General features: G+C 47.6%; 1 protein-coding gene across 5 annotated transcripts in view; it reads right to left on the bottom strand.

Annotated features, from left to right (window-relative positions):
- LOC147099018 (myocardin-related transcription factor A-like) overlaps positions 1-27,541 on the bottom strand; it is a 194,055-nt gene that overhangs the window by 35,143 nt on the left and 131,371 nt on the right. For 4 of the 5 annotated variants that reach the window (XM_085969566.1, XM_085969561.1, XM_085969564.1 and 1 more), the window contains 4 exons: positions 22,280-22,335; positions 19,005-19,080; positions 14,013-14,174; positions 777-949 (listed from right to left, as the gene is read on the bottom strand). In XM_085969566.1, the coding sequence (XP_085825692.1) occupies positions 777-949; positions 14,013-14,174; positions 19,005-19,080; positions 22,280-22,335 (467 nt within the window). Of the gene's footprint in view, positions 1-776; positions 950-14,012; positions 14,175-19,004; positions 19,081-19,999; positions 20,283-22,279; positions 22,336-27,541 lie in introns of those variants that run through there. The other variant, XM_085969565.1, reaches the window with a different exon arrangement.

Here is a 27,541-nt window from a genome sequence, read left to right as displayed (position 1 = left end):
ACCGGCCACAGCTGAATAGCTCGCCAACACTCCATTTAGAGGCAAGGTGTTGCCAGTCCACGGAACCTCACCCAGGAAGAGGTGGGGCAGTAAAAGTAGCTTTGTTTTGGGAGCTGGAACCCACCCCCACCATCCTTCTGTCTAGAGGATGTTGCCAACTTCTGACTGGAACAGGCAGATCATTTATTTTAAAAAGGAGCTTTAAAAAAAAAAAAAAAATTATATTTAAAACTCTAATTTTTATTCATGTTACAGTACTTGGCGCTGCCAGTGAACAGTTTTTGTTTATTCATTCCTGGGATGTGGGCGTCGCTGGCAAGGCCAGCATTTATTGCCCATCCCTAATAGCCCTTGCGAAGGTGGTGGTGAGCCGCCTTCTTGAACCGCTGCAGTCCGTGTGGTGAAGGTGCTCCCGCAGTGCTGTTAGGGAGGGAGTTCCAGGATTTTGACCCAGTGACGATGAAGGAACGGCCGATATACTTCCAAGTCAGGGTGGTGTGTGACTTGGAGGGGGACTTGGAGGTGGTGGCGTTCCCATGCGCCTGCTGCCCTTGTCCTTCTAGGTGGAAGAGGTCGCGGGATTGGGAGGTGCTACCGAAGAAGCCTTGCCGAGCTGCTGCAGTTCCCTGACATATACCAACACATTTTAGGGAAGAAGCAATGGCAAATTTACCACGAGCCAGGAGAGAGGCAATGATTGAAGCCAAAGATGACCCGCAGATCTTCAACATGAAAAAATTAATACAGGAGGTTGCCTGAAAGTGAAAGACCCGTACCTGGGTTGGGGAAGTGGGGAGGGGATGGTGCTGATCAACGGATCTCGCTTCTGTAGGGGATGGCAATGACCCGAGTGACTCCTGACTTCCTGGCTGCTCTGGGGAAAGGGCATCACTGCTGTCTTCGTCGAACGATGAGTTATCTGCCAACGCAGGGTACGGCACATGGTTATCTGCGAGAGGAATGGCAACGACGTGCATTAGCAACTTGGCGGAGAGACGGAACACACTTCTTTAAGGATGGATTAAAGACTAGAGAGAACCGAAAAAAATATCTACTAACACCAAACTGTCTCCACAGCCGTTGGAGGGCAGCTCTCCTTCCAGCCCATGCTGCTAATGTAAAGAATGATAACGAGGCAGTCATTTATTCTGGGATTTAGGGTTTAGTCATGTGACCCATTAGCCTGTCAAAATCTGGACCCAATATTATTGCTAATAGTTTTTGACATTCCCGAGTTTTTGACTGGCAAAATAGTTACATGCTCAACACAAACTGTAACAATTACTAGCAAATTCTCCTTCCGCATACTCCACCAAACTTGGTGCCTTGCCACCATTTGAATTTTCTGGGCCTGGAGGTTTGGAAAGGACCGTCTCATCACCGCTTCCTCAGTGGTGGCTAGATGCCACCAAGAGCTGTTAGCATGGGCAGCTCGAGATGTTTGCAAGTTAACGCACTCACTCACTTAAGCTTAAATAACAACAGAAAACGCTGGAAACACTCGGCAGGCCAGGCAGCATCCGTGGAGAGAGGAACAGAGTTAATGCTTCAGGTCGAAGACCTTTCATCAGATGTTCTGATGAAGGGTCCCAGACCTGGAACGTTAACTCTGTTTCTCTCTCCACGGATGCTGCCTGGCCTGCCGAGTGTTTCCAGCGTTTTCAGTTGTTATTTCAGATTTCCAGCATCCGCAGTATTTTGCTATTGTACTCACTTAAGCTTTATTGGTGGCCAGTGGAGCGCCATGGTATGTGGCCAGCAAAGGCAAAACGTCTAAATCCACTGTTCCACCCAGACCCTCAAACTTAAAATCTTTTGACAAACAGTGAATTAACATCTGACCTGACTCCATTTCATACCGGGCTTGTTTGTCTCTATTAAATATAGCACTACGGGAGGCCGGGTGTCTGAGCACAATGGCTTACAATAATGAGATCATACCACCGTTCTGTGCCAGAACGACCAGACCGGACCATTCAGGCATCGGCCTGCAGCTAATTAAAAATGTCTCCATCAGTATGAACTCTCCCACCTCAAGTAAGCAGCTCAGAATGACACGGCAGTGGCTTAATAGATAGATTTATTACTTTTATTTCCTGTCAGCAGCAGGGAGCAATGTCGCTAAATGTTCTGTATTAAATACACCACATGACATCCAGTATGTCAGCAACACATATAGCGTAACATTGGAAGTGAATGATCTTGGCCTTTAGGATGCCTACAAATTACAAATGTCATCAATTTACACAAGAAATTAATATTTCTGTAAGATTCACTTACAAAATGGGAGGTGGGGGTAACCTAGGTGTGGGGGAAGAGCAGGGGGGAGTGAGACTAATTGGAGAGCTCTTTCAAAGAGCCGGCACAGGCACGATGGGCCGAATGGCCTCCTTCTGTGGGCGCCACAGGATATATTGGCCTTGGAGGGAGTGCAGCGTAGATTTGGCAGAATGATACCAGGACTCCAAGGGTTAAATTACGAGGAGAGATTACACAAACTAGGGTTGTATTTCCTGGAATTTAGAAGGTTAAGGGGTGATTTGATCGAAGTTTAAGATATTAAAAGGGAACTGATAGAGTAGATAGAGAGAAACTATTTCCGCTGGTTGGGGAGTCTAGGACTAGGGGGCAGAGTCTAAAAATTAGAGCCAGACCTTTCAGGAGTGAAATTAGGAAACACTTCTACACACAAAGGGTGGTAGAAGTTTGGAACTCTCTTCTGCAAACAGGGTTAATTGGGCTACTCCTGTTCCTATGTTCTCCAGATTCAAATCTGCGATGCGTGATCACAATGTCACACAAGTGTGATGCACACTGTATTTTTAAAACAATACATAAGACTTAGCTACAACTTCTCAAAAAAAAAGGTTGGTCATTTGTGGCAGGATGTCTGTGTAAAGTCTGTGGGTTGTTTAGTTAATTAATACACAGACTCCAAGAGTAACTTAAAACAGGACTTTACTATTCGAAGGTCAGGGCGAATCTGCCCAATAACTCCTGACACAGCACTTATATACCGGTGTGGTCACAGTCGGTATTACAGTATACAGAAGCCAACAAAGTAGTGCAACACCTAAAGTAGTTCTCTTAAAGGTGGACGGGTACATACACTACAATCCTCCCTTTTTAGCTTACAACATACTGATTCCCCATTAAACATACATTATAACATATATACAACTTTATGCAAGACAGTTCAGAGATTCAGTCTCTCTGGAGGTTTCCGGACTCTGTCCGGATAACGCCTCGGTGGTGTCGTAACTCCCGGCGGGGTAGTAGGTGCTTCTGGCAAGGTCGATTCGGCTTGAAGGACAGTGTCAGGTTCATCTGATTCCAGTATTACCAGATCGGAGGTAGGTGTTCTGGGTATCTCTGTCTCAACATTAACCGTGTAAGGTGGTGGAGTAGGTTGGCCATTTGTGGCTGACCCTATGATCTGGTCAACATGGCGCCTTATTATACTGTCCCCAATGTCCACCGTATACATCAACGGCCCTAGCCTTTTTCCAATAGTTCCAGGCTGCCATTTCTCGGTACGGTAGTCCCGGGCCAAAACTTGTTGACCTATCTGAAAAGATCTAGTTGGCCTTTCATTCATGCCCTGGAATTGCCGGTTCTCTATGTCCCTTCTGACGTTTGGCTTAAGCAAATCCAGCCGGCATCTTAGTCGTCTATTAAAAAACATCATGGCAGGAGTTTGATTTGTGACCGCATGTGTTGCATTCCTGTACGCCAACAAGAAGCTATCCACCTTATGTTGTAAGTTAATGGCTTCATTACCCATGGCCTTTATGGCCTTCTTGAAGGTCTGGACAAACCTTTCAGCCAATCCATTGGAGGCGGGATGGTATGGGGCTGACGTGTAGTGCTTAACCCCATTGCTCTTTAAGAATTTCTTGAATTCTTCGGACACAAATTGCGGTCCATTATCAGAACAGATCTGTTCCGGCAGCCCATTCCTAGCAAACATGGTCCTTAACACTGTGATGGTTTTTTCCGTGGTGGTGGTGGACATCTTTATTACCTCCGGCCACTTGGAGTGTGCATCCACCGCTATTAGAAACATTGAGTCCATAAATGGACCAGCAAAGTCGATGTGTACCCTTTGCCAAGGAGATGAGGGCCACTCCCATGGATGCAGAGGAGCCTGTGGTGGCGCGTTTTGGACCTTCTGGCATCCTAGGCAGCTCTTAGTGATTTCTTCGATGTCCCCATCAATACCTGGCCACCACACAAACGCTCTTGCTAGGTTCTTCATTTTCACTCCACCCAGATGTCCCTCGTGCAGCTCCTTTAACACCTTCTGTTGAAGTTTGGGTGGAATCACCACTCTAGATCCACACATCAGGGTTCCTCGACACACTGACAGCTGTTCTTTTCTCTGCGAAAATGCTGGCAGCGTTGGTTCGCCCTGTGCTGGCCATCCCTCCACCGTTAAATCATAGACTCGTGAGAGAGTCGGGTCATTTCTTGTTTCGTTTTCGATCATCGAATTTGTTACTGGTAGACATTCCACTATGGATGAGTGGAACATCTCTACCGGGTCCACTGTAGTCGCTTCTTCTACTATCGGCAATGGCAAGCGCGATAACCCATCAGCATTTCCATGCTGTTTGGACCTTTTGTATTCGATGTCATATTGGTGTGCCCCAAGTAACACGGACCACCTCTGTAACCTTTGCGCTGTCATGGTGGAAACGGCCTTGTTAGGGTTGAATATGGACACCAACGGCTGGTGGTCTGTCAGTTATGTGAACTTCTTGCCCTGCAGGTAATGATTGAATTTCTTTACGCCCCACACAAGGCTGAGGGCCCCCCTATCTATTTGAGCATAATTTCGCTCCGCGGAGGTCAATGATCGGGACGCGAATGCCACTGGCCTTTCCGAGCCATTTGGTAACTTGTGTGAAAGTACTGCTCCAATTCCATAGGGGGAAGCATCACAAGCTAGACGAAGAGGTAACGTTGGGTTGAAATGAGCCAACACTTCTTCAGAGGTAATCAACGCCTTGCTTCTGCGAAAGGCCTTTTTACATTCCTCACTCCACTTCCATGGTACTTCTTTCCGCAACAGAGCATTCAGCGGATGCAGCACCGTGGATAGATTCGGCAGAAACTTGTGATAATAATTAATCAACCCCAAGAATGATCTTAACTGTGATACGTTTTCCGGAGCGGGGGCCTTCACGACAGCTTCTATCTTGTCAGGTGACTTGTGCAGCCCCTCTCGGTCAATGACATGACCGCAGTACGAGGTCCGTTTTTGGAAGAACTCACATTTCTTGCGATTAACTCGAAGGCCATATTCCTTCAACCTAGTGAGCACCAGTTTCAAATTTGTGAGGTGTTCTTCCTCGTCTTCTCCCGTAATCAGGATATCGTCTAAGTAACACTGCGTGCTTGGAATTCCTTGTAATACCTGCTCCATGGCCCTCTGCCAAATTGCCGGAGCCGAAGCTACCCCAAAAACCAGTCTATTATAACGATACAAGCCTCTGTGTGTGTTGATGGTGAGGTACTGACGCGACTCTTCCTCGACTTCCATTTGTAAGTATGCCTGTGCCAGGTCTATCTTGGTGAAGTGTTTCCCTCCAGCCAACGAAGCAAAGATATCTTCAATCCGCGGAAGCGGGTATTGTACCGTGTGAAGCACCGGATTCACTGTGATCTTGAAGTCTCCGCAGATGCGGACCTTCCCCGGTCCCCCTGGCTTGTCACTTGGTGAAGACTTCATGACGGGAACAATGGGCGTGGCCCACTCACTCCAGTCCACTTTTGACAGTACCCCTGATCGTTCAAGTTCTTCCAGTTCTGCCTCCACAGCAGGTCGTATCGCGTAAGGTACCGATCTGGCTTTGAAAAATTTTGGGCTTGCATGTTCTGCAATCTTAACCTTTGCTTTAATTCCTCGCAGTGTTCCCAGTCCTTGCTGGAATACCTCTTTAGCTTCGTCTAATATTCTGGACAACCGTTCGGGTTTGACATCTTCCTTTCCGGAATCTACCGTCATGGTGTTTAGTGAATGCCAGTCTATCTTTATTTTCCTGATCCACTCCCGTCCCAGAAGTGGTGGACCTCCCTCAGGCAACACATACAGGTCCATCCTTTGGTGCTCTTTGTCCTTGTATCTCACCTTGACTTCTATCTTTCCGATGGGGTATACTTTGTGCCCCGTGTATGTCTTCAATACTAGTTCCGTATCCCGTAGGGGAATATGCTTGAATAACTTTTTATAATCATGCTTATTCATGACCGTCAACGCCGATCCGGTGTCCACTTCCATTTTCACTTGGACTTTTGCAATCGGTAGTGTGATCCAGATAGCTTGTCGGTCAGCTTCATTACTCACATTGTGAATTCTCAGCCTATCCAGTTCCTTGCAGTTGGAGTGTGAGTCCGAATTCTGTTCTTCCGGACTCTTCCTAGTCACCTCATGTACCTTTCTGTACCTCTTTTGTGGTGACTCATTATTGTTGGTCTTCTTTCCTGACCGGCATACCTTAGCTATGTGACCGAGCTTGCCACATTTCCTACATTCCTGGTTTTTAAACCAGCATTGGTTCTGGTCATGTGTTGTCTTCCCACAACGATAGCATTTCGTTGTACCCGAAGTAATTTGCTGCACCCTGAGTGCCGCTGCCTTTAGCTGCATTTCCGCCGTTCCTTTCGCTGCGGCTTCGTTCAATGCAGCAATAAGGACAGCCTTCTCAAGTGTAAGATCGTTCTCTTCGAGCAGTCGTTTTTGTGTTTCTTCCTTCGACATTCCGCACACGAACTTGTCTCGCAATGCCTCTGTCAGATTCCCTCCAAACTGGCAGTGTTTCGCTAGTCTACGCAGTTCGACCAAGTATTCTGCGTTGCTTTCATCTTTCCTTTGCGTTCTCGCATAGAATTTGAATTGTTCCGCCAACATCAACGGTGTGGGGTTCAAGTGATCCTTCAGAACAGCCACAATATCATCGAAAGTCTGATCCGCCGGTTTAGCTGGTGATAGTAGATGCTTCAAGAGCCCGTATGTCTTCGCGCCCATCGAGTTTAGCAAGGTTATAGCTTTGTCATCTTCTTCTATTTTATTGGCCTCACGATAGATCTCAATGCGTTCCACATACGTGGCCCAGTCTTCTACCTCGGAATTAAAATCGTTGATGTTACCACGCTTAGGCATCTTCCTCTCTTCCTGATAACACCACGAATTATTTCTTTAAATTTTCTTTTTTTTTCCAAGATGGCGGTTCCCGCGAAAATGGCGGTTTCCCGCGCTTATCTTCTCTCCCCGCCCACTTCAATGGCGGTTTCCCGCTTCTGTCGTCTTCTCCGCCTAATGGCGGCTTCCCGCGTTTCTTCCCCTGGCGGGAGGGGTACACTTTCCCCATGGGCGACGGCCGCTGGCTTTCAGGTTCACAGCCTGCGCGTCGGCTTCAGTGCTTTCCCTTTTCTCGGCAGGGCAACCGGCGCTGGGTACACCCCGTTGACGGCGAACAGTTTCAGCCGCTGGGCTGGCTCTCGCTCAGTTCCCCTTGCTCGGGCTCTGTCTCTCTCCCGCTCGCTCGGCTCTACCGGCGCTGGGTACACCCCGTTGACGGCGAACAGTTTCAGCCGCTGGACTGGCTCTCGCTCAGTCTCCCTTGGTCGGTTCTGCCTCTCCCGCTCGCTCGGCTCCCAATCGCGCCTCCCAGCCCTCTCGCAGTCCGGTGATTCCCTCCCCGGCTGCGGCTGAGTTTTTATATCTTCCCGCGCTTACGCTCCCGGTCGCAGCGCTTCGTGGCTTCGGTCGCTGCCCGGCCTTTTTCGCCGGTCGCGGTCTAGCTGTCTCACGACGCCGTTGCGTCCCCAGCCTGTCTGTACCGCGGCTTCCTTGCTCCACGCTGCCCCAGTCTCAGCGCCTCTGGGCCCGACTTCTGTCCGGCTCCTTTCCCCCTCGACCGTGGTCGAGTGCACCGCCCTTATCCTCCGGTTATTCTTTTTACTTTTCCCTTACTCACAGTCACCGTGGCCGCCTTGCTTCTCGTGCTGATCGGCTCACTCCTCACCGTGGCAGAAGGGACAGTCAGTGCCTGTTGCTGATGGAAGTCTTTGTCTCTGAATTCTTCCTCCTTTCCAGCTCTGCAGACTCGAGTTTTCTCCCAGCAGAATGACGAGGGCGGTTGCCTCTTCTCGACGCTCGTTAACTGCTTCGGAAGTATTGTTGCCGCAGGGTACGATCGGACTCGTCGCCACTGTAAAGTCTGTGGGTTGTTTAGTTAATTAATACGCAGACTCCAAGAGTAACTTAAAACAGGACTTTACTATTCGAAGGTCAGGGCGAATCTGCCCAATAATCCTGACACAGCACTTATATACCGGTGTGGTCACCGTCGGTATTACAGTATACAGAAGCCAACAAAGTAGTGCAACACCTAAAGTAGTTCTCTTAAAGGTGGACGGTTACATACAATAGTTCTCTTAAAGGTAGACGGGTACATACACTACAGTCTGTATGAACAAAATGCAGAAGCGGAGTAGATGGAGCCACAAATGCAGGTAGTCACGGATAAAGTTTAACTCCACGATACTATTAATTTGAATATATCTCAAAGTTGTCGATACTAACAGATCTTGGGGTTCTGATTTAGGATTTACCCACCAAGGAGGCAGCGGCGATAAAATCCTCTCAGTCCACAAAATTCAAAGAGGAAATTTAAGCGCGAATAGGGCTGAAGTGCCTGAGCTTTGAGCTCGCTTTGCCCAGGCTTAGGAGGCCAGTTCTGACGAAGGGTCATCGGCCTGAACCATTAACTCTGTTTCTCGCTCTGCAGAGGCTGCCTGATCTGCTGAGTGTTTCCAGCATTTTCTGTTTTTATTTAGGCCAAAGGGTGGACGCTCCTTTCCTCATAGGTACCACGTGGTCAGTCTGCAGCTCGATTCTACAGTGCATAGAGTATGCACCAGTAACATAGTGCATAAAGTATGCATCAGTAACAAACATCTCAGTAAATTAGGAAGCAGCAATCCAAACAAAGGCTTAGATCACAAACTAAACAAAGTTAAGTGGTTTACAATTACTCATTAAACTCTAGATTACAAATCTGCAACTCACTGGGAGGTATCAGTTATTTTAATATTTTCTTCCCGCTGTGGATCTAAGTTTCATAGGAACAGGAGGCGGCCATTTGGCCCCTCGAGCCTGTTCCGCCATTCAATGAGATCATGGCTGATCTGCGGCCTAACTCCATATACCTGCTTTTGGCTCATATCCCTTAATACCTTTGGTTAACAAAAATCTATCAATCTCAGATTTAAAATTAACTGTTTGCGGAAGAATTTTCCAAACTTCTACCACCCTGTGTGTGTAGAAGTGTTTCCTAATTTCATTCCTGAAAGGTCTGGCTCTAATTTTTAGACTCTGCCCCCAGTCCTAGACTCCCCGACCAGCGGAAATAGTTTCTCTCTATCTACCCTAACTGTTCCCCTTAATGTCTTGAAAACTTCAATCAAATCATACCTTAACCTTCTAAATTCTAGGGAATGCAACCCTAATTTGTGTAATCTCTCCTCGTAACTTAACCCCTGAAGTCCGGGTATCATTCTGGTAAACCTACGCTGCACTCCCTCCAAGGCCAATATATCCTTCCTAAGGTGTGGTGGCCAGAACTGCTCAAAGTGCTCCAGGTGTGGTCTAACCAGGGTTTTCCACTGGCATTTGACAATTATGCAAGTTACAGGACCTGCAGCTTTATGGTAATTTGTTAATAACTTGGACTGACAGGAGATTTAGTACATTCTATCTAGACATCCTGCTTTAAGTGTTAATACAAGCCCATCGAAGCTCAACCCTCTTTTGCCTTAACTTTCTAATTATAGCATCCAGCGACATTTGAATGCCCCTCATGTATTTGTCTCAATACCTGGTCTCGGACATTACTCCATACATTTTCATCCTCCCAGTACTTAGAAACATAGAAAAATAGGAGCAGGAGTCGGCCATTCGAGCCTGCTCCGCCATTCAATATGATCATGGCTGATCCTCTATCTCAATACCATATTCACCCTCTCTCCCCATACCCCTTGATGCCTTTTGTGTCTAGAAATCTATCTATCTCCTTCTTAAATATATTCAAAATCAATTTGTGTCTCCTGGTCTCCCTACCCTGATATTGAAGGAATACTCATTCACCTGTACCATTTAATATCCTATTTACCTCAATGAAGTCTCTCCTGTAAACACCGTCTCTACAGAGCGTGGAGATTTATCTTATTTCACCGAGAGGCTAATAGACACTTTATTTCATAGGCGCAGGTTACCAAGTGATCACAGTTATTCCCCCTCCCACAAATCACACACTCAAAATAACAACACGGGACTTCCAAGACTAGAAAAGTGTGGAACAATTCACCTGTTGAGGCAGCTGATGGTTAAGTGGTTATTGAAGCAATACAAAAGAGAAAGTGAAGAGGCTGTGGCCAATGTACATATTTTTTTCAAAGGGCAGAATAACATCGAGGATGTTCCAAGTTGCCAGAAAGCACAGAGTCAATCTCACATGTAGTAGAAGAGTGCAAAAAACAAGCAGGGGAAACTCAAGCAGCTTGAACGCAGACACATTAGCAGGGATAGACACGGCACCAGGCGGACGAACCACAGCAGGTCCGATATTTTATTGACGTCCTATGGTTGAATAGCCTGATTACACTTGCCGTCTGGGTCCACACCTGCAGAACGGCCATTTGGATGAGGTGATAAGAGGACCGAATGCGCCTGTAGAACCGCACCCTAGCGTGAGCTATTTATGCACCAGGAGAGTTGCGGCACGGGACTGGTAAGTGAACACTTGTGTGCTGCGTTTGAAACTTAAGAGAAACCTATAGATCCCATTGTGGTGAAATACGAGAAGATCCAACAGAGCTGCGGAGGCTTCCGCTGAGTATGCATTTCTTTCTCCCCCTTGTTATTTTTTCCCTCCTGCTGAAAGGGCCGACACCTCCTGGGAGGAGTCCTAGTCAAATCAGCCACTGGTCAACCACGAGACTCGACAGCGAGTGTCGGTGTGGACCAGTCAGCCCAGCCTGAGCCCGGAGATATGTGCATAATTCCAGCTGCAGTTGCTCGACAGGAGTCAGGAGCAAAAACCCTTGGTTGATTCCCTCCCCCCTCAAACCCCAGGATGCTGAGGGCAAGCTGCTACACCTCAACCAATCAACAGTCTGAGATCAGCCAACTCTGGACAGATAAAGCATCTACCCTGGTGTGGTCCCACCAGATAAAGTATCTACCCTGACGTGGTCCCACCAGATAAAGCATCTACCCTGGTGTGGTCCCACCAGATAAAGCATCTACCCTGGTGTGGTCCCACCAGATAAAGTATCTAACCTGGTGTGGTCCCACCAGATAAAGTATCTACCCGGGTGTGGTCCCACCAGATAAAGCATCTACCCTGGTGTGGTCCCACCAGATAAAGCATCTACCCTGGTGTGGTCCCACCAGATAAAGTATCTACCCTGACGTGGTCCCACCAGATAAAGCATCTACCCTGGTGTGGTCCCACCAGATAAAGTATCTACCCTGGTGTGGTCCCACCAGATAAAGTATCTAACCTGGTGTGGTCCCACCAGATAAAGTATCTACCCTGACGTGGTCCCACCAGATAAAGTATCTACCCTGGTGTGGTCCCACCAGATAAAGCATCTACCCGGGTGTGGTCCCAGCAGATAAAGCACCTACCCTGGTGTGGTCCCACCAGATAAAGCATCTACCCTGGTGTGGTCCCACCAGATAAAGCATCTACCCTGGTGTGGTCCCACCAGATAAAGCATCTACCCTGATGTGGTCCCACCAGATAAAGCATCTACCCTGGTGTGGCCCCACCAGATAAAGTATCTACCCTGGTGTGGTCCCACCAGATAAAGCATCTACCCTAGTGTGGTCCCACCAGATAAAGTATCTACCCTGGTGTGGTCCCACCAGATAAAGTATCTACCCTAGTGTGGTCCCACCAGATAAAGTATCTACCCTGGTGTGGTCCCACCAGATAAAGTATCTACCCTGGTGTGGTCCCACCAGATAAAGCATCTACCCTAGTGTGGTCCCACCAGATAAAGCATCTACCCTGGTGTGGTCCCACCAGATAAAGCATCTACCCTGGTGTGGTCCCACCAGATAAAGCATCTACCCTGGTGTGGCCCCACCAGATAAAGTATCTACCCTGGTGTGGTCCCACCAGATAAAGCATCTACCCTAGTGTGGTCCCACCAGATAAAGCATCTACCCTGGTGTGGTCCCACCAGATAAAGCATCTACCCTGGTGTGGTCCCACCAGATAAAGCATCTACCCTGGTGTGGTCCCACCAGATAAAGCATCTACCCTGGTGTGGTCCCACCAGATAAAGCATCTACCCTGGTGTGGTCCCACCAGATAAAGCATCTACCCTGGTGTGGTCCCACCAGATAAAGCATCTACCCTGGTGTGGTCCCACCAGATAAAGCATCTACCCTGGTGTGGTCCCACCAGATAAAGCATCTACCCTGGTGTGGTCCCACCAGATAAAGCATCTACCCTGGTGTGGTCCCACCAGATAAAGCATCTACCCTAGTGTGGTCCCACCAGATAAAGCATCTACCCTGGTGTGGTCCCACCAGATAAAGCATCTACCCTGGTGTGGTCCCACCAGATAAAGTATCTACCCTGGTGTGGTCCCACCAGATAAAGTATCTACCCTGGTGTGGTCCCACCAGATAAAGTATCTACCCTGGTGTGGCCCCACCAGATAAAGTATCTACCCTGGTGTGGTCCCACCAGATAAAGCATCTACCCTGGTGTGGTCCCACCAGATAAAGCATCTACCCTGATGTGGTCCCACCAGATAAAGCATCTACCCTGGTGTGGCCCCACCAGATAAAGCATCTACCCTGGTGTGGTCCCACCAGATAAAGTATCTACCCTGGTGTGGCCCCACCAGATAAAGCATCTACCCTAGTGTGGTCCCACCAGATAAAGCATCTACCCTGGTGTGGCCCCACCAGATAAAGTATCTACCCTGGTGTGGCCCCACCAGATAAAGTATCTACCCTGATGTGGTCCCACCAGATAAAGCATCTACCCTGGTGTGGCCCCACCAGATAAAGCATCTACCCTAGTGTGGCCCCACCAGATAAAGCACCTACCCTGATGTGGTCCCACCAGATAAAGCATCTACCCTGGTGTGGTCCCACCAGATAAAGTATCTACCCTGGTGTGGTCCCACCAGATAAAGTATCTACCCTGGTGTGGCCCCACCAGATAAAGTATCTACCCTGGTGTGGCCCCACCAGATAAAGCATCTACCCTGGTGTGGTCCCACCAGATAAAGCATCTACCCTGATGTGGTCCCACCAGATAAAGTATCTACCCTGGTGTGGCCCCACCAGATAAAGCATCTACCCTAGTGTGGTCCCACCAGATAAAGCATCTACCCTGGTGTGGCCCCACCAGATAAAGTATCTACCCTGGTGTGGTCCCACCAGATAAAGCATCTACCCTGGTGTGGCCCCACCAGATAAAGTATCTACCCTGGTGTGGTCCCACCAGATAAAGCATCTACCCTGGTGTGGTCCCACCAGATAAAGTATCTACCCTGGTGTGGTCCCACCAGATAAAGCATCTACCCTGGTGTGGTCCCACCAGATAAAGTATCTACCCTGGTGTGGCCCCACCAGATAAAGCATCTACCCTGGTGTGGTCCCACCAGATAAAGCATCTACCCTGGTGTGGTCCCACCAGATAAAGTATCTACCCTGGTGTGGTCCCACCAGATAAAGCATCTACCCTGGTGTGGTCCCACCAGATAAAGTATCTACCCTGGTGTGGTCCCACCAGATAAAGTATCTACCCTGGTGTGGTCCCACCAGATAAAGTATCTACCCTGGTGTGGTCCCACCTGGTGAACATGAAAGGGGGTGGACGTTAAAAAAAAGTTACATCCCTGCGTTGGACTGCTGCCTTGCGGAGCAGCCGACAGATAGAGTAGTACATTTACTAAAGCAGCTGGTCCACCTTTACCTATGATGGCCTCTTTGACACTGGAGTCCACGGGCAGGATGTTCTTCTCCACCAACTCCATGGGACCGGGGCGCTGTGCAATCTTCTCGTTCAGGTCGTCAGCTAGCCTTGCCCGCTTCAGCTTCATCTGCGTGGCTTGCAGGGAGGGCTCCGCCGAAGTCTCTGTGCAACACCAGTAAATATCCAGTCAATTCAGCTTAGGCTCAGTATTTTACCACAAAGCTGAAATTGGATTGACTAGATAAAATACCATTGCATTTTGCAGTGGAGCCCGCTTAGAAACACGCTGTACTTTAACCCTTTGAAGACTGGGGGGAAAAAATATACCCTCCCACCGGACAAGTCAATGGGCAAGACAACAGGAAAGTGGGCCTGTGTCCAGGTCTGCACCACTGCCAGTCTGGACCCGGAAACTGCAAGGTCAGGCAAACCCTGGTTGAACGTCTCTGCATTTTCTCAGTGTATGTTTTTGGAGCAGCTTGCCTGAGCTGAGCGATAACCCCAAGAGCCAGTCTGGGCCTGGGGGGGGGGGGGGCTCACTACATGGGGAACAATGGGCGCGGATTAGCATCTTTGCACAGCAGGTCATCAAAAAACCAAATCCACAAGGGGCAATTTTAAAACGGTTTTAATCTGTTTCTCCAGCTCCTCGTCGCTTCCACTACGACGGCCGCCTTTGACGGCTGACTAAAGCAAAAAAAAAAGGCCCGTATTTTAATAAACGAAAAAGGCATTCAGAAATCAAAGGGTTAAATATCAGCAAACCCCACAAGCAGGCTCGCAAAACAAAATCGTTGGCAGAAAGCCGCAGGAGCTTTAAAAAGATTAAAAAGTCAATGTACAATTAAGACAACAACAGGAAGGAACAGAAGAGAGTAAAAGAACACGGCAAAAATAGAGGAGCCAATGAGAACGGCAAATAAATAAATCGAGAATACAGGCGAAGATAGCAGTAGGGGCATTCAGAGCAGACGGTTTGAGAGGCCAGACCAGTACATCCCCACCCCCCCCCCCGAGCAGTGGGTGATGGGCCAACGCATTGCCTTCGTGCGGCGTTGAGCTCCATAGACCGGGTCTGTTCCAGGATTGGTGTTTAGTTTCCACTTCAGCCAAAGCAGGTGCAGGGACTCCACAGGTGGTCTCAGCCGCCCAGGTCCGGGGGGGGTGGTGGAGGGTGGGAGATGGGTAATAAACGATCACAGTCTTGCCCCAGATTGCCAGCCAGTAAAGCTCTTTTATCCAAGCAGCTGATGTGCGGACGCCCAGGAGAGGGCAGTCACAATCTCTGGCGCTAAAGCCCCACCTGATTGAATCACGCATCAACATTCAATGCCCAGGCTCAGACACACTGAACAACCACCTGAGGGAGCTACTGGATGGATCTGTGAGCCAAGGTAGCCATCCTTGCGGAGAGGAGGGAGAAAGGGAAGGGAAGCCAGAGCGGGGCCAAGTAGTTCACACTTCAAGCCAGAACACCATACCACTGAGCTAGGTACAGGGCACAGACACATCGCACACTAAAACAAAGGGCTAAGTGTCCACAGGGTCCGTTACTGCTGTAGGTTAGTAATACAGCGGGCTCCATTATTACTGTTAAAATATGACATCTAAAAAATAGGCAACAACTTTGACATTTAGCGAGAATGGATAATAAATAGGTTCTTTTACTGGCATTTACCACCCATCCAAAGGAATCACGTATCCTTTACATTCTCCCCCCCACCTGCACCCCACCCCCCTCCTGATGGGAGAGCTGGACAATAACTATGTGCAAATCACACATGCCACTAATCCTCCTCAGAGTTGCCACCAGTCCGGTTGTGGTTTTTTTTTTTTTTTATTCGTTCCTGGGATGTGGGCGTCGCTGGCAAGGCCAGCATTTATTGCCCATCCCTAGTTGCCCTGGAGAAGGTGGTGGTGAGCCGCCTTCTTGAACCGCTGCAGTCCGTGTGGTGAAGACGCTCCCACAGTACTGTTAGGGAGGGAGTTCCAGGGTTTTGACTCAGTGACGATGAAGGATCGGCCGATATATTTCCAAGTCGGGATGGTGTGTGACCTGGAGGGGAACTTGGAGGTGGTGGTGTTCCCATACGCCTGCTGCCCTTGTCCTTCTAGGTGGTGGAGGTCGCAGGTTTCGGAGGTGCTGCCGAAGAAAAATGATGGTCTGATGGTCCAGTTTTGACTGGGTAGTCGGGAAATTTCTAAATTGCAAGTCAGACATGATCAGTCTGAATTTTATAAGAGGTCCATTTGTTTTGTTGCTTACTCCTGTGTCTTAAGATGAACTTGTGTTTTTAATTAAAAGTCATCCTTAGTAAAGCAACTATGCTGGTCTGTTCTTCCACGTCAGCTTGTGAGCCCACTGTGTGTTTATATCTTTGTGTGGTTTTTTTTTTAAAGAGGCTTTATAGCAACACAAATCTAGCTTGACTTGGGGGATCAAGACTATCCTGGATGAACATGGCCTTTCACTGTCGGATGTCGATAGTGCAGGAAATACACAGTAGAGTTATTTATATTTCGGTTTTTCTTTAAAAGGGGAAGTGGAATCCTCGATTATTATGTATATAAAGATTATAAAGCAACAGAATTGTTCACTGTTGTGAAGGGTTCTCATGGGGACAAGTTAAAATGAGGAAGTTAGGAGTAAGGAGCAGAGTCAGACAGACCTCTTCCGTTCAAAAGGGTAACAGAGTAAGCTACCAGCAAAATCCACTAAAGCAGATTGTGTAAATAGGTTAGTGGATAATTGGGTGCATTTCTGCTTAGAAATGGGACTGAGGGAAAAGTTGGTGCAGTGGATCAGAAGAGAACGGGCTTGTTGACTCTAATGGCCTTTCCCCAAAGATCCTTATTCCACATATGCTGTCTCTGGCAGGGGGTTTTAGAACTGAGATCACAGTAACATCACGTGACTATTCAGCACAGCGCACTTCTCGTTTAACTGCTTCTTTTAAAAATTCCCTTTTAATTTTGCTTTTCTAGCCAAAGCCACAGAAGTCTTGCAGAGGTTTCCCCTCTTCCCGCCAGCTTTGACAAGAACTCTTGCAATGAGCAGAGTCGCCGTGGGATCGGGCAGCTTGAAACAGGACAGCTCGTCACTTAGCGGCTGCGTACTGTGGGAAGGTTGAAGAGCTTCTCATTCGTTTCCAGTCCCGGCGGAAAATGGTAAATAGAACTCGGCAGTGCAATGCCAACCTCCCGTGTCAGTGCAGTCCTGCTGGGCTACATTCCCTTCGACATTGGCCAGCGCACAGCTCATCAGCAATGCAGAGGTGCATACCGACCACCGATTGCCAATGTCTGAGTGGAAGTGTTGAAAAAAAAATTGCTTTCTCTTCACAATTGGTTGCTGTTCATTCCACTGTATGAAGTAGAATGGGCAAATTCTTTTTATGTCCACAAAATCCCTTCCAGTTCATTTCAGCTGAACTTAATGTGCTGTCACACAAAGGAAGGGGCTGCGCAGAGCACTATGGGGGGGATCAGAACAGGAATATAGGGCTGGATTTTACTGGAGCAGGGCATCTTGTGGTGACTGTTTTCTGTATCCATCAGCTCAAAAAAGATTTGCGTCGTGACGTGCTGCAAGATGCTGAGGCAAGGGGGCAATCTAAACGGCAGAACCAATGAGATTTAAGGATCAAGAAAGAAAGGAGGAGGGTGAATTAGAGTCAAATCAGGTACAGAAAGAGAAATAACAAAGGGAAAGAGAGATTGGATTGAGAGAACAAAGACAAAAGGAAAAGTAAGGGGAAAAATTTTAAATGACATTTAAAAAATCTCTTCAGAACAATTTACCACCTGAAGAATGAGACTCCACAGTTCCAAGCTGCTCAATTTCTGGGCCAGAGAGGTTGATTGGCATTGCATTAACAATTATCACATCATTAAAAAGGTACTTACGCTGTTAATTACCAGCCCTAACTTTCTGTGGCGAGCTTAACAGGCAATTAATGTGCAAATCCAGCAAAAGTTCTATAAATAGCAGTTGAGGCCAAGGGTGAATCGACTGGCAAGATTAGCAACTCGCACCGTATCTCTTAATCCCCTGGACTAGCTGGCTGATTCGCACATCAATAACGGTGTGCGTCGCTAACACACCCTTATTTTTCCAGCAAGATCCAGCCCAGTATTTAAAAAAAACAAACTACTTTGTTAATTTTGCAAAGAAGCTACATTTTAATAGTGATTTTAGTATCAGAAGACTACAGCAAGGGGCTTAGCTTCGATGCAAAACTAACAAGTGAACGGTGAAGGTGACTCCTCGCATCAGTTGCCCACCACTGTGTGCGGGAACGAGTCTTAAAATGTAAACTTCGACATGGTGGCTGTTGCTATATTTAAGAGACTTGGTTCAACTAAATCTATAAAGAACAACCGACTCTATAAGCCCAGCTCCAAACACTGCCTCATTGGCTGGTTGGGCAATCATACAGCTGTTGCACTGCGATCGGCTTCAATGGGCTTTCCATCTACAATTCACATTAATTCAGACTGCAACAAAGGCCTCTGTAGCAGTAGATAAGAACAGGAGGAGGCCATTCAGCCCCTCGAGCCTGTTCTGCCATTCAATTAGAGCATGGCTGATCTGCATCTCAACTCCCTTTACCTGCCTCGGTTCCGTAACCCTCAATAACCTAACAAAAATCTACCAATGTCAGTTTTTGAAATTTTCAATTGACCCCTCCACTCTCAACAGCTTTTTGGAGATGCCACAGTATCACTGTGCCACCCATCTCACTCTCCTAAATGGACAAGTGCTTTCAGAAGCCAAATTGGGAACCTCGAATTGTCCACAGGACAAAATTACAAATGTTGAAGTCGAATTTTAAAACCACAGATTTTTTTTAAAAATCCTGCCCGTCTTGTTTACAGATTATTTTCAGTGCGTTCCAGCCTGTAGAATTCACACCACAGTCCATTTCAAACATTACTACAAATCTGTTCTCCAGCAGCAAAACCGTAACTCGATCATCTGGTACACCTTACCTTCAAGTATGTGCATTCTGACCAACTCTGCTCTCTCCGGACGTAATCGGATCTTTCTTTTTAAATAGTCCTCAGTCTGTATTTTTAAAAAATAAAAGAAAATGGTTACATTGGGAATCCAGGAGGTCCATTATGTCTGCGCACAGCTCTCGTTTTGGTAGGGGTAGGCAGCATCGAGAGAACTCGACTGTACCAGCGCTCTCCCCGGTTCCAATCGCTTGCTGATTTACTCGCTCAGATGTTGTCTCCATGGTAGAGTGTTCAGTTACAAACTCTTGAGGCCACAGCAGGTCATCCTGCCCCGCTATAGCGCAATATTGTGTGCAGTTTTGGTCGCCTTATCTGAGGAAGGATGTTCTTGCCATGGAAGGAGTGCAGTGAAGATTCACCAGGCTGATACCTGGGATGGCAGGAATTACGTATGAGGAGAGATTGGGTCGATTGGGCTTATACTCGCTGGAGTTTAGAAGAATGAGAGGGGATCTCATTGAAACTTATATAATTCTAACAGGACTAGACAGACTGGATGCAGGAAGGCTGTTCCCGATGGCAGGGGAGTCAAGAACCAGGGGTCACAGTCTAAGGATAAGGGGTAAGCCATTTAGGACTGAGATGAGGAGGAATTTCTTCACCCAGAGAGTGGTGAACCTGTGGAATTCTCTACCACACAAGGCAGTTGAGGCCAATTCATTAAATATATTCAAGAAGGAGTTAGATATATTTCTTGAGGCTAAAGGGATCAAGGGATATGGGGAGAAAGCAGGGACAGGGTACTGAACTTGGATGGTCAGCCATGAGCTCATTAAATGGTGGAGCAGGCTCGAGGGGCCGAATGGCCTACTCCTGCTCCTATCTTCTATGTTTCTACGACACTTCTGTGGACTGAACAGAGCGGCGAGCATTTCAAAGTCTTAATTTTGCAAGGCATTTTGAGCATCTTTTCTTTCAGTTAAAAAGCAGGTCATAACGGAGCAAACTAAAAGAATAAAGTTCACCTCAACTTTCAGATGCCGGATGGGATAAGTAGCGACCAGGAACAAATCCCCGCATGAGCGTTTTTTTCCAATTTAAAAGCCGGCTCACCGGCTGCGTGGGACCCCTGGAGCGCTGCGCAGCCATGCAGCTTAAACAGTGTCATCACTGAAAGAAAACATGCAGGTGCAGCAAGCAGTTAGGAAGACAAATGGTATGTTGGCCTTCATTGCAAGAGGATTTGAGTACAGGAGCAAGGATGTCTTACTACAGTTATACAGGACCTTGGTGAGGCCACACCTGGAGTACTGTGTGCAGTTTTGGTCTCCTTACCTAAGAAAGGATATACTTGCCATAGAAGGAGTGCAGCGAAGGTTCACCAGACTGATTCCTGGGATAGCAGGACTGTCGTATGAGGAGCGATTGGGTCGACTAGGCCTGTATTCACTAGAGTTTAGAAGAATGAGAGGGGATCTCATTGAAACGTATAAAAGTCTGACAGGGCTAGACAGACTGGATGCAGGGAGGATGTTTCCCCTGGCTAGGGGCTCTAGAACGAGGGGTCACAGTCTCAGGATATGGGGTAGGACATTTAGGACTGAGATGAGGAGAAATGTCTTCACTCAGAGGGTGGTGAACCTGTGGAACTCTCTACCACAGAAGGCTGTGGAGGCCAAGTCACTGAATATATTTAAGAAGGAGATAGATAGATAGATTTCTAGACACAAAAGGCATCAAGGGGTATGGGGAGAGAGCGGGAATATGGTATTGAGATAGAGGATCAGCCATGATCTCATTGAATGGCGGAGCAGGCTCGAAGGGCCAAATGGCCTACTCCTGCTCCTATTTTTCTATAGGGAACATTGGCTACCAGCCCCAAGATCCCTTCCTGACAAGGTGGTGCCAAGTGGTGCTTTGCTTCGCTGTTATTAACTTCATCACCGAGGGCAGCTTGTGTCTTCACAAATATCTGCACTGCAAAAACGAATGGGTCTTTTGAGCTTCATCTTAGTTTCCAGTCAGTTAAAGAGCTCTTTTTCTTCATCCCATAATGCACAGGTTTCAGGCGTGGCCACCACCATCTGAATGGGACTATTGTAACTTCGTGTGAAATGTGTACGCAGTGTGCTCAAGATCTGCTCTGGGCGACGAGTGGAACGTGATAACACGATTTAATTTACAGCACAGAAACAGGCCATTCGGCCCAACTAGTCTATGCTAGTGTTTATGCTCCACAAGAGGATCTTCCCACCCTTCTGGGTAAAGAAGTTTCTCCCGAATTCCTTATTGGATTTGTTAGTGACTATCTTACATTGATGGCCCCTAGTTTTGGACTTGCCCACAAGTGGAAACATCTTCTCTACGTTTACCCTATCGAACCCCTACATAATTTTAAAGGCCTCTATCAGGTCACCCCTCATCTTCGACTCTAGAGAAACGAGCCCCAGCCTGTTTACAGAGAGTATGGTCTCAGTTCTGGTGTCTGTGAGCGCCTGTGTCTGTGAGCGCGCCCCCGTGCCTGTGAGCGCGCCCCCTGTGCCTGTGAGCGCGCCCCCTGTGCCTGTGAGCGCGCCCCCTGTGCCTGTGCGCGTGTGTGGTATCATCCTTGTAAATCATACGCACGCGTGCGGTAGGGCCACTCTCATTCTTCACTATACCGTAAAATAAACCTTTTATAAACTAGCCCATTGCCGGCTTCCTGCGCTATTCATTACAGTGCAGTTTATCGCCACAAATCCAGGTGGACCCTGGGACCAGAATATAAGTTTTTAAAGTCTATTGTAGGTTTTATTTTTATTTTTAAGACACAGTGAGCAGAATTTTCCAACACCCCACATCACCAAAGGGTGTCATGCAACAAGCTATTCATCAGAAAAATATAGGCGCACTGCCCTCAACTTTCCAATTAAGTTGCCCGCAGTTTCTGGGACCTGTTGGTGCAATAGGAATCGGAAAATTCTGCCCAGTGACTCCCAAGAGCCTGCCTAGATTATACTTTAAGCAAAGGAATTAATTTTCACTCAAATGTGTTTAAATACATTTTTTTGGTGCAAAGGGGAATTTTCAAGATTGAACGTACATTTGCTTGACTTTTTTTTTAATTCTAAAGGTTTATTGTGTTTCTGCTCGTGGGTGGGAGGGACTTTCCAATGGCGATTTTTACAACGAGAGGGGTTCAATTCTCCAAACAAGTATTTTCCGCCTCGTACAACTGGTCCTTGCCACCCTTCTAGACTGTGTAGAGGCAAAACAAAAAAACTCAAAAAGAGGAAGATTTAAAAATCCACGTTAAAGCTGCTTACCCGTGCCCTCTCCAAGCTTCTCCTCTGTTCGTGAAATGCAGCAGGACTCTTCAGAGCTGCAAGAGAGAGAAAGTTAAATTGTAACAACAACAAAATCCTTGCATTTATATCGCACTTCAAACGCGGTAAAACGCCCCAAGGTGCTTCACAGGAGCGTCATCATACAATACGTGACACCGAGCCACATAAGGAGATACTAGGGCAGATGACCAAAAGCTTGGTCAAAGAGGTAGGTTTTAAGGAGCAGCTTAAAAGGAGGAGAAAGAAAGAGAGAGGGGTTTAGGGAGGGAATTGCGGAGCCTAGGGCCCAGGCAGCTGAAGGCACGGCCGCCAGTGGAGGGATGAAGGAAATCAGGGATGCACAAGAGGCCAGAAACAGAGGAACCCAGAGTTCTCGGGGGGGGTTGTGGGGCTGGAGGAGGTTACAGAGATATGGCGAGGCCATGGAGGGATTTGAAAACAAGGATGAGAATTTTTAAATCAAGCCGTTGCTTCACCGGGAGCCAATGTAGGTCAGCGAGCACAGGGGTGATGGGTGAACGGGGCTTGATAACGGGCAGCAGAGCTTTGGATGAGCTCAGGTTTATGGAGGATTGAAGTTGGATGGCTGGCTGGCCAGGAGAGCATGGGAATGGTCTAGTCTGGAGCTAACAAAAACATGGATGAAGGGTTCAGTAGCGGATGGGCTGAGGCAGGAGCGGAGACGGGCGATGAAGGTGGAAGTAGGCGGTGGAAAGTTCACCTCCATCAAGTGGAGCTGGTTTCCGGGACGATATCGGTTTTCTTAACCCAACAAATCATGTATTTCGATGCAGGTGGCAGAACTTTAGCAGTAAGGTTAATACAGTATGATGTTAACAATAGATTTCACCCAGCAAGCTTCAATTCATTCATGTGGGCTGCTATTTATATACACAAGTGTGCATATACATGGCCTGCCACTCAGACATTCTGTCATAATGAGTTGGCCAAGGTTTATACCCAAAACATTTCCCCTTTTCAGACACTGACTGAATGGCTATGTATTTCCAGCACTTCCCTTTTAATCCTATTTCATTCACATCAATGCCATGTTTGATCCTGAGCACTGGGGAAGATCAGGAAGCGCTTTGGAATCAGAGTTTGCTTTTTCTCACACCTTAAAAAGCATCAGCTAATACTCAAGAGAGACCTGGGTCAATACGCAGCCATGTTCAATTTCTTGGAGATCGGACGGGAGATCCTCATTCTTTTGATGTAACAAGTTGGTGAAGCAGGTAGCGTCTGAGGAGATTTTTGAAGATAATAAGAGATGTACCAAAGAAGATGGGTTTAGGATGAGAATGAGAGACCGCAAGACTGAAAGTTCTGCCAGTGATGGAGTGCAGTGGCGATGAGCAGGGTGGAAAAGATGCACATCAGAGTTAGAGGAGTGGAGGGGATTGTAGAGGTACGGGGGAATCAATATCCGAGGATGAGGATTTTAAAATAGACATAGCAAGTTAGTGAAGGTCAGTCCGGACAGGCGAGATGGAGGAGTGGGTCTCAGTACAGGGTAGCATGATGGTGGCAGAGTTTTGAACACTGGAAGTTGTGCAGGGGGGAAGGCTGGCAAGGAATGGTTGGAGAAGTCAGGTATAGAGAGGACTATTGTGCAGATGAGAGTTTTTAACAGCTGTGGGGTGGGGTAGAGGGTTGTGGATGCCGAGTCGTTGAGCATATTCAAGGCTGAGATAGATAGATTTTTGGACTCTAGTGGAATCGAGGGGTATGGAAAGTGGAGTTGAGGTTGACAATCAGCTGTGATATTATGTTCTCCCTGAAATCTATCTTGACAGAGTGCCACTGCAGAATCCTGTAAATAATTACAGAATATTGTTTTAAAAATGGGGAAACTTGATGGTCAAGTACTTAGTCTTCTCTTCTTAGGCAGCCCCTCGGAACCGAGGATGACTTGCTTCCACATTAAAAAAAAAATCGTTCTCAGGTGACTGATGAGTCCAATGCGGGACCTACAGTCTCTGTCACAGGTGGGGCAGACAGTGGTTGAAGGGGCGGGTGGGTGGGGTGCTTGGGTTGACGTGCGCTCCTTGCGTTGTTTGCGTTTGCTCCCGGCGAAGAGATTCGAGGTGTTCGGTGCTTCTCCTCCACTTTGTGCGGTCTTGGGCCAGGGATTCCCAGGTGTCGGTGGGGATGTTGCACTTTTTCAAGGAGGCTTTGAGGGTGTCCTTGAAGCATTTCCTCTGCCCACCTGGGGCTCTCTTGCCGTGCCGGAGCTCCGAGTAGAGCGCTTGTTTTGGGAGTCTCGTATCGGGCATGCGGACAATGTGACCCGTCGATCGGAGCTGATCGAACGTGGTCAAAGCTTCGATGCTGGGGATGTTGGCCTGAGCAAGAACACTGACGTTGGTGCGCCTATCCTGCCAATGGATTTGCAGGATCTTGCGGAGGCAGCGTTGGTGGTACCTCTCCAGTGCTTTGAGGTGCCTGCTGTACATGGTCCATGTCTCAAGTACTTAGTAAATAGTTACTTTCCCTTATAATTGTACCAAATCCCGGGCAGAATGAAGCATGTAGCTCTGGCACTTCACCTCGAGGTGATCTGGATTGAGATTTAAGCTTGGGGGAGGGAAGCGAAGAGCAGGACACACTTTACTTGCATTTTACTGGTTACGTTACACTAGGCAGGTGCAGGAGAATGCAGAGCATGTTCACCCCTGCATCACCCACTAATGGCTGCGGGTCTGTGGCACAGATTCAAGCCAACGAGAAGAAAGGGGAAAGCAGACAAAATCCACTTTTAAAAACCAGCACGGCGTAGTACAGTGCACCGCTAGAACCAGCTGCTTTCCAGCTCAGAGGCTGTAACGACTGAATGCTGCAGGTGCCGATACACTGAGACGCCATTTGCTCAAACCTCATATAAATCAGCCACTCCAATGGAATCAAGTTTCAAAAGTTCCTGTCAAGGGACTGCAAAAATCATGGGTGGAACCCTCTGTATAAAACCTCCAATCTATTGAGGATACAGTACGATGAGAAACTCGGGCTGGCTGGGCGTCCAAGCACCTTTGGTCTCCACTGCTCACATGAAAAATGTTATAAATCTCATCATCATAAAGAAACTACTCATGAAATAACGCTGGACGGCCAGCTGGTGGCGCCGTCCAAGGAGTATAAATACTCGGGCGTGGGCCCAGCTTTCCAGGGACATTTTGTAAGATAGGAACTAGTGAAGTACAACTCGACCTCCATGTTCTGAAACAAGTTGATTAAAGCCTTGCTTTATACTCAAACCAAGTGCGTAGTGAATTTTATTATGTCAAAAAATACTTAACCTTAGACCTAAAAGCTGTCCATCTTGACCCATCTCCTCTTGACTACAGTATTTTGCTGAGTTGGCTTTACATCAAGAGAGAAAGAGAAAAGCCCTCAAGATTAACCGCCAAAGAAACTGTTTTTCAGTTTTCAAAGGAATGCAAAAAGAAGGGATTCACAATCTCCCCCAAAATAATAAGTAAAAAATCCCTCTATAATAAAGACAGACTTTGGCGACTTCTGTCACCAAAGAACAGTGGCTATGCTCCCAAGCAATGGCTTCATTACGCGAGTGATGCTCAGTACACAGCCCCAGGGGGGTCAGCTGTGGCCCGCTTCCCTATCTATGGTCTACAGCCGGCCTGGTGCTCATGGATGTGTCCGTGCGCCTCAATTCAGAGCCCAACAGCTCAAACGCAAAAAAGATTGGAATAATAGTTTTTAAAAAATTGCATTTTATGGTAGATCACGACGCAGGTTATTGCTCAGATTATGACTTTTAATAACATTGTGTGCACCTCTGCATTAGAGGGAAACATTTCTTGGGTTTGGGGGGAAAAGGCCACCTCAGTGAGGTTAAAGGTGGCTAACTGTGGCTCATGGGAAAAGCAGTGCTGTGAGCCAAGGTGCTGCATTATAGAGGGGAGGGTGGGAACATGAATGGAACTACTGCACACTTAGACTGGCACATACCAGCGAAGGATAAATCTGTGACTGAATGGGAATACATTTCCAGTATACACGGAGCTAGAATTTCAACTGTCTGTACCCAAGCTAACTCACTCCACTTCGATCTTGATTCATCAAGTACATTCAAGTTGGAAAAGACTAAGCCTTAAGTTATGTGCTATCTGCTGCCATATTATGAAGCATCAAATCTTGGCTCCCCAAGGGACGAATTTGCCAATGTTGCGCTCCCGGCTGGGAGCAGTGCTTGAAGGGAGTCAGAGAGCTGGCACGACAACGCTCCGGCCCTCTCTCCGAACCACACACCCTGTGAGAACAGCTCCCCGCTGGGAACATAACCTCAGTGCATTTACCCTCTGAACCAAATTACCCTCCACTGTAAAATACTGAAGTAAAAATAATTACATAACTCGCTGGAGGGCATCTCACTTCCTCCTGCAAAAAGAACACAAACTGCTGAATAATAAGCACTACTTTCTCATTGTTTGATTAAATCCAGATGCTTGGTAATCCTACATGCATTCTTTGTGTGTTTTTGAAATTCATTTTTTGGGATTTAGGCGTAGCTGGCAAGACCAGCATTTATTGCCCATCCCTAATTGCCCACGAGAAGGTGGTGGTGAGCCGCCACCTTGAACCGCCACAGTCCGCTTGGTGAAGGTGCTCCCACAGTGCTTCTCATCCTTTTTTGTAGTGGATTGATACAACTGAGGGGCTTGCTAGGCCATTTCAGAGGGCAGTTAAGAGTCAACCACGATGGTGTGGGACTTTTCATGATCACCGGAGGTCCTAAAGCGCGTTAGTCAATGAAGTACATTTTGAAGTGTAGTCACTGTTGTAATGTAGGAAACGCGGCAGCCAATTTGTGCACAGCAAGCTCCCACAAGCAGCAATGTGATAATAACCAGATATTCTGTTTTAGTGATGTTGATTGAAGGATAAATATTGGCCAGGACACCGGGGAGAACTCCCCTGCTCTTCTTCAAAATTGTACCATGGGATCTTTTACATCCACCTGAGGGGGCAGAGGGGGCCTCGGTTTAACATCTCATCCGAAAGACAGCACCTCCGACAGTGCTGCACTCCCTCAGCACTGCGCTGGAGTGTCCGCCTAGATGCCTGTGCTCAAGTCTCTGGAGTGGGACTTGAACCCACGGCCTTCTGACTCAGGAGTCACATATAGGTCAGACCGGGTAAGGGGGCAGGTTTCTTTCCCTAAAGGACATTAGTGAACCAGTTACGATGATTAGCAGATTGTGTCAATACTGTAAGATGTAT

This window comes from Somniosus microcephalus, chromosome 28 (assembly GCF_052327205.1).
Source record: "Somniosus microcephalus isolate GS21.2 chromosome 28, FLI_Smic_1.0, whole genome shotgun sequence".
Taxonomy (NCBI): Eukaryota; Metazoa; Chordata; class Chondrichthyes; order Squaliformes; family Somniosidae; genus Somniosus; species Somniosus microcephalus.
This window is presented reverse-complemented; position numbering and strand designations above follow the sequence as displayed.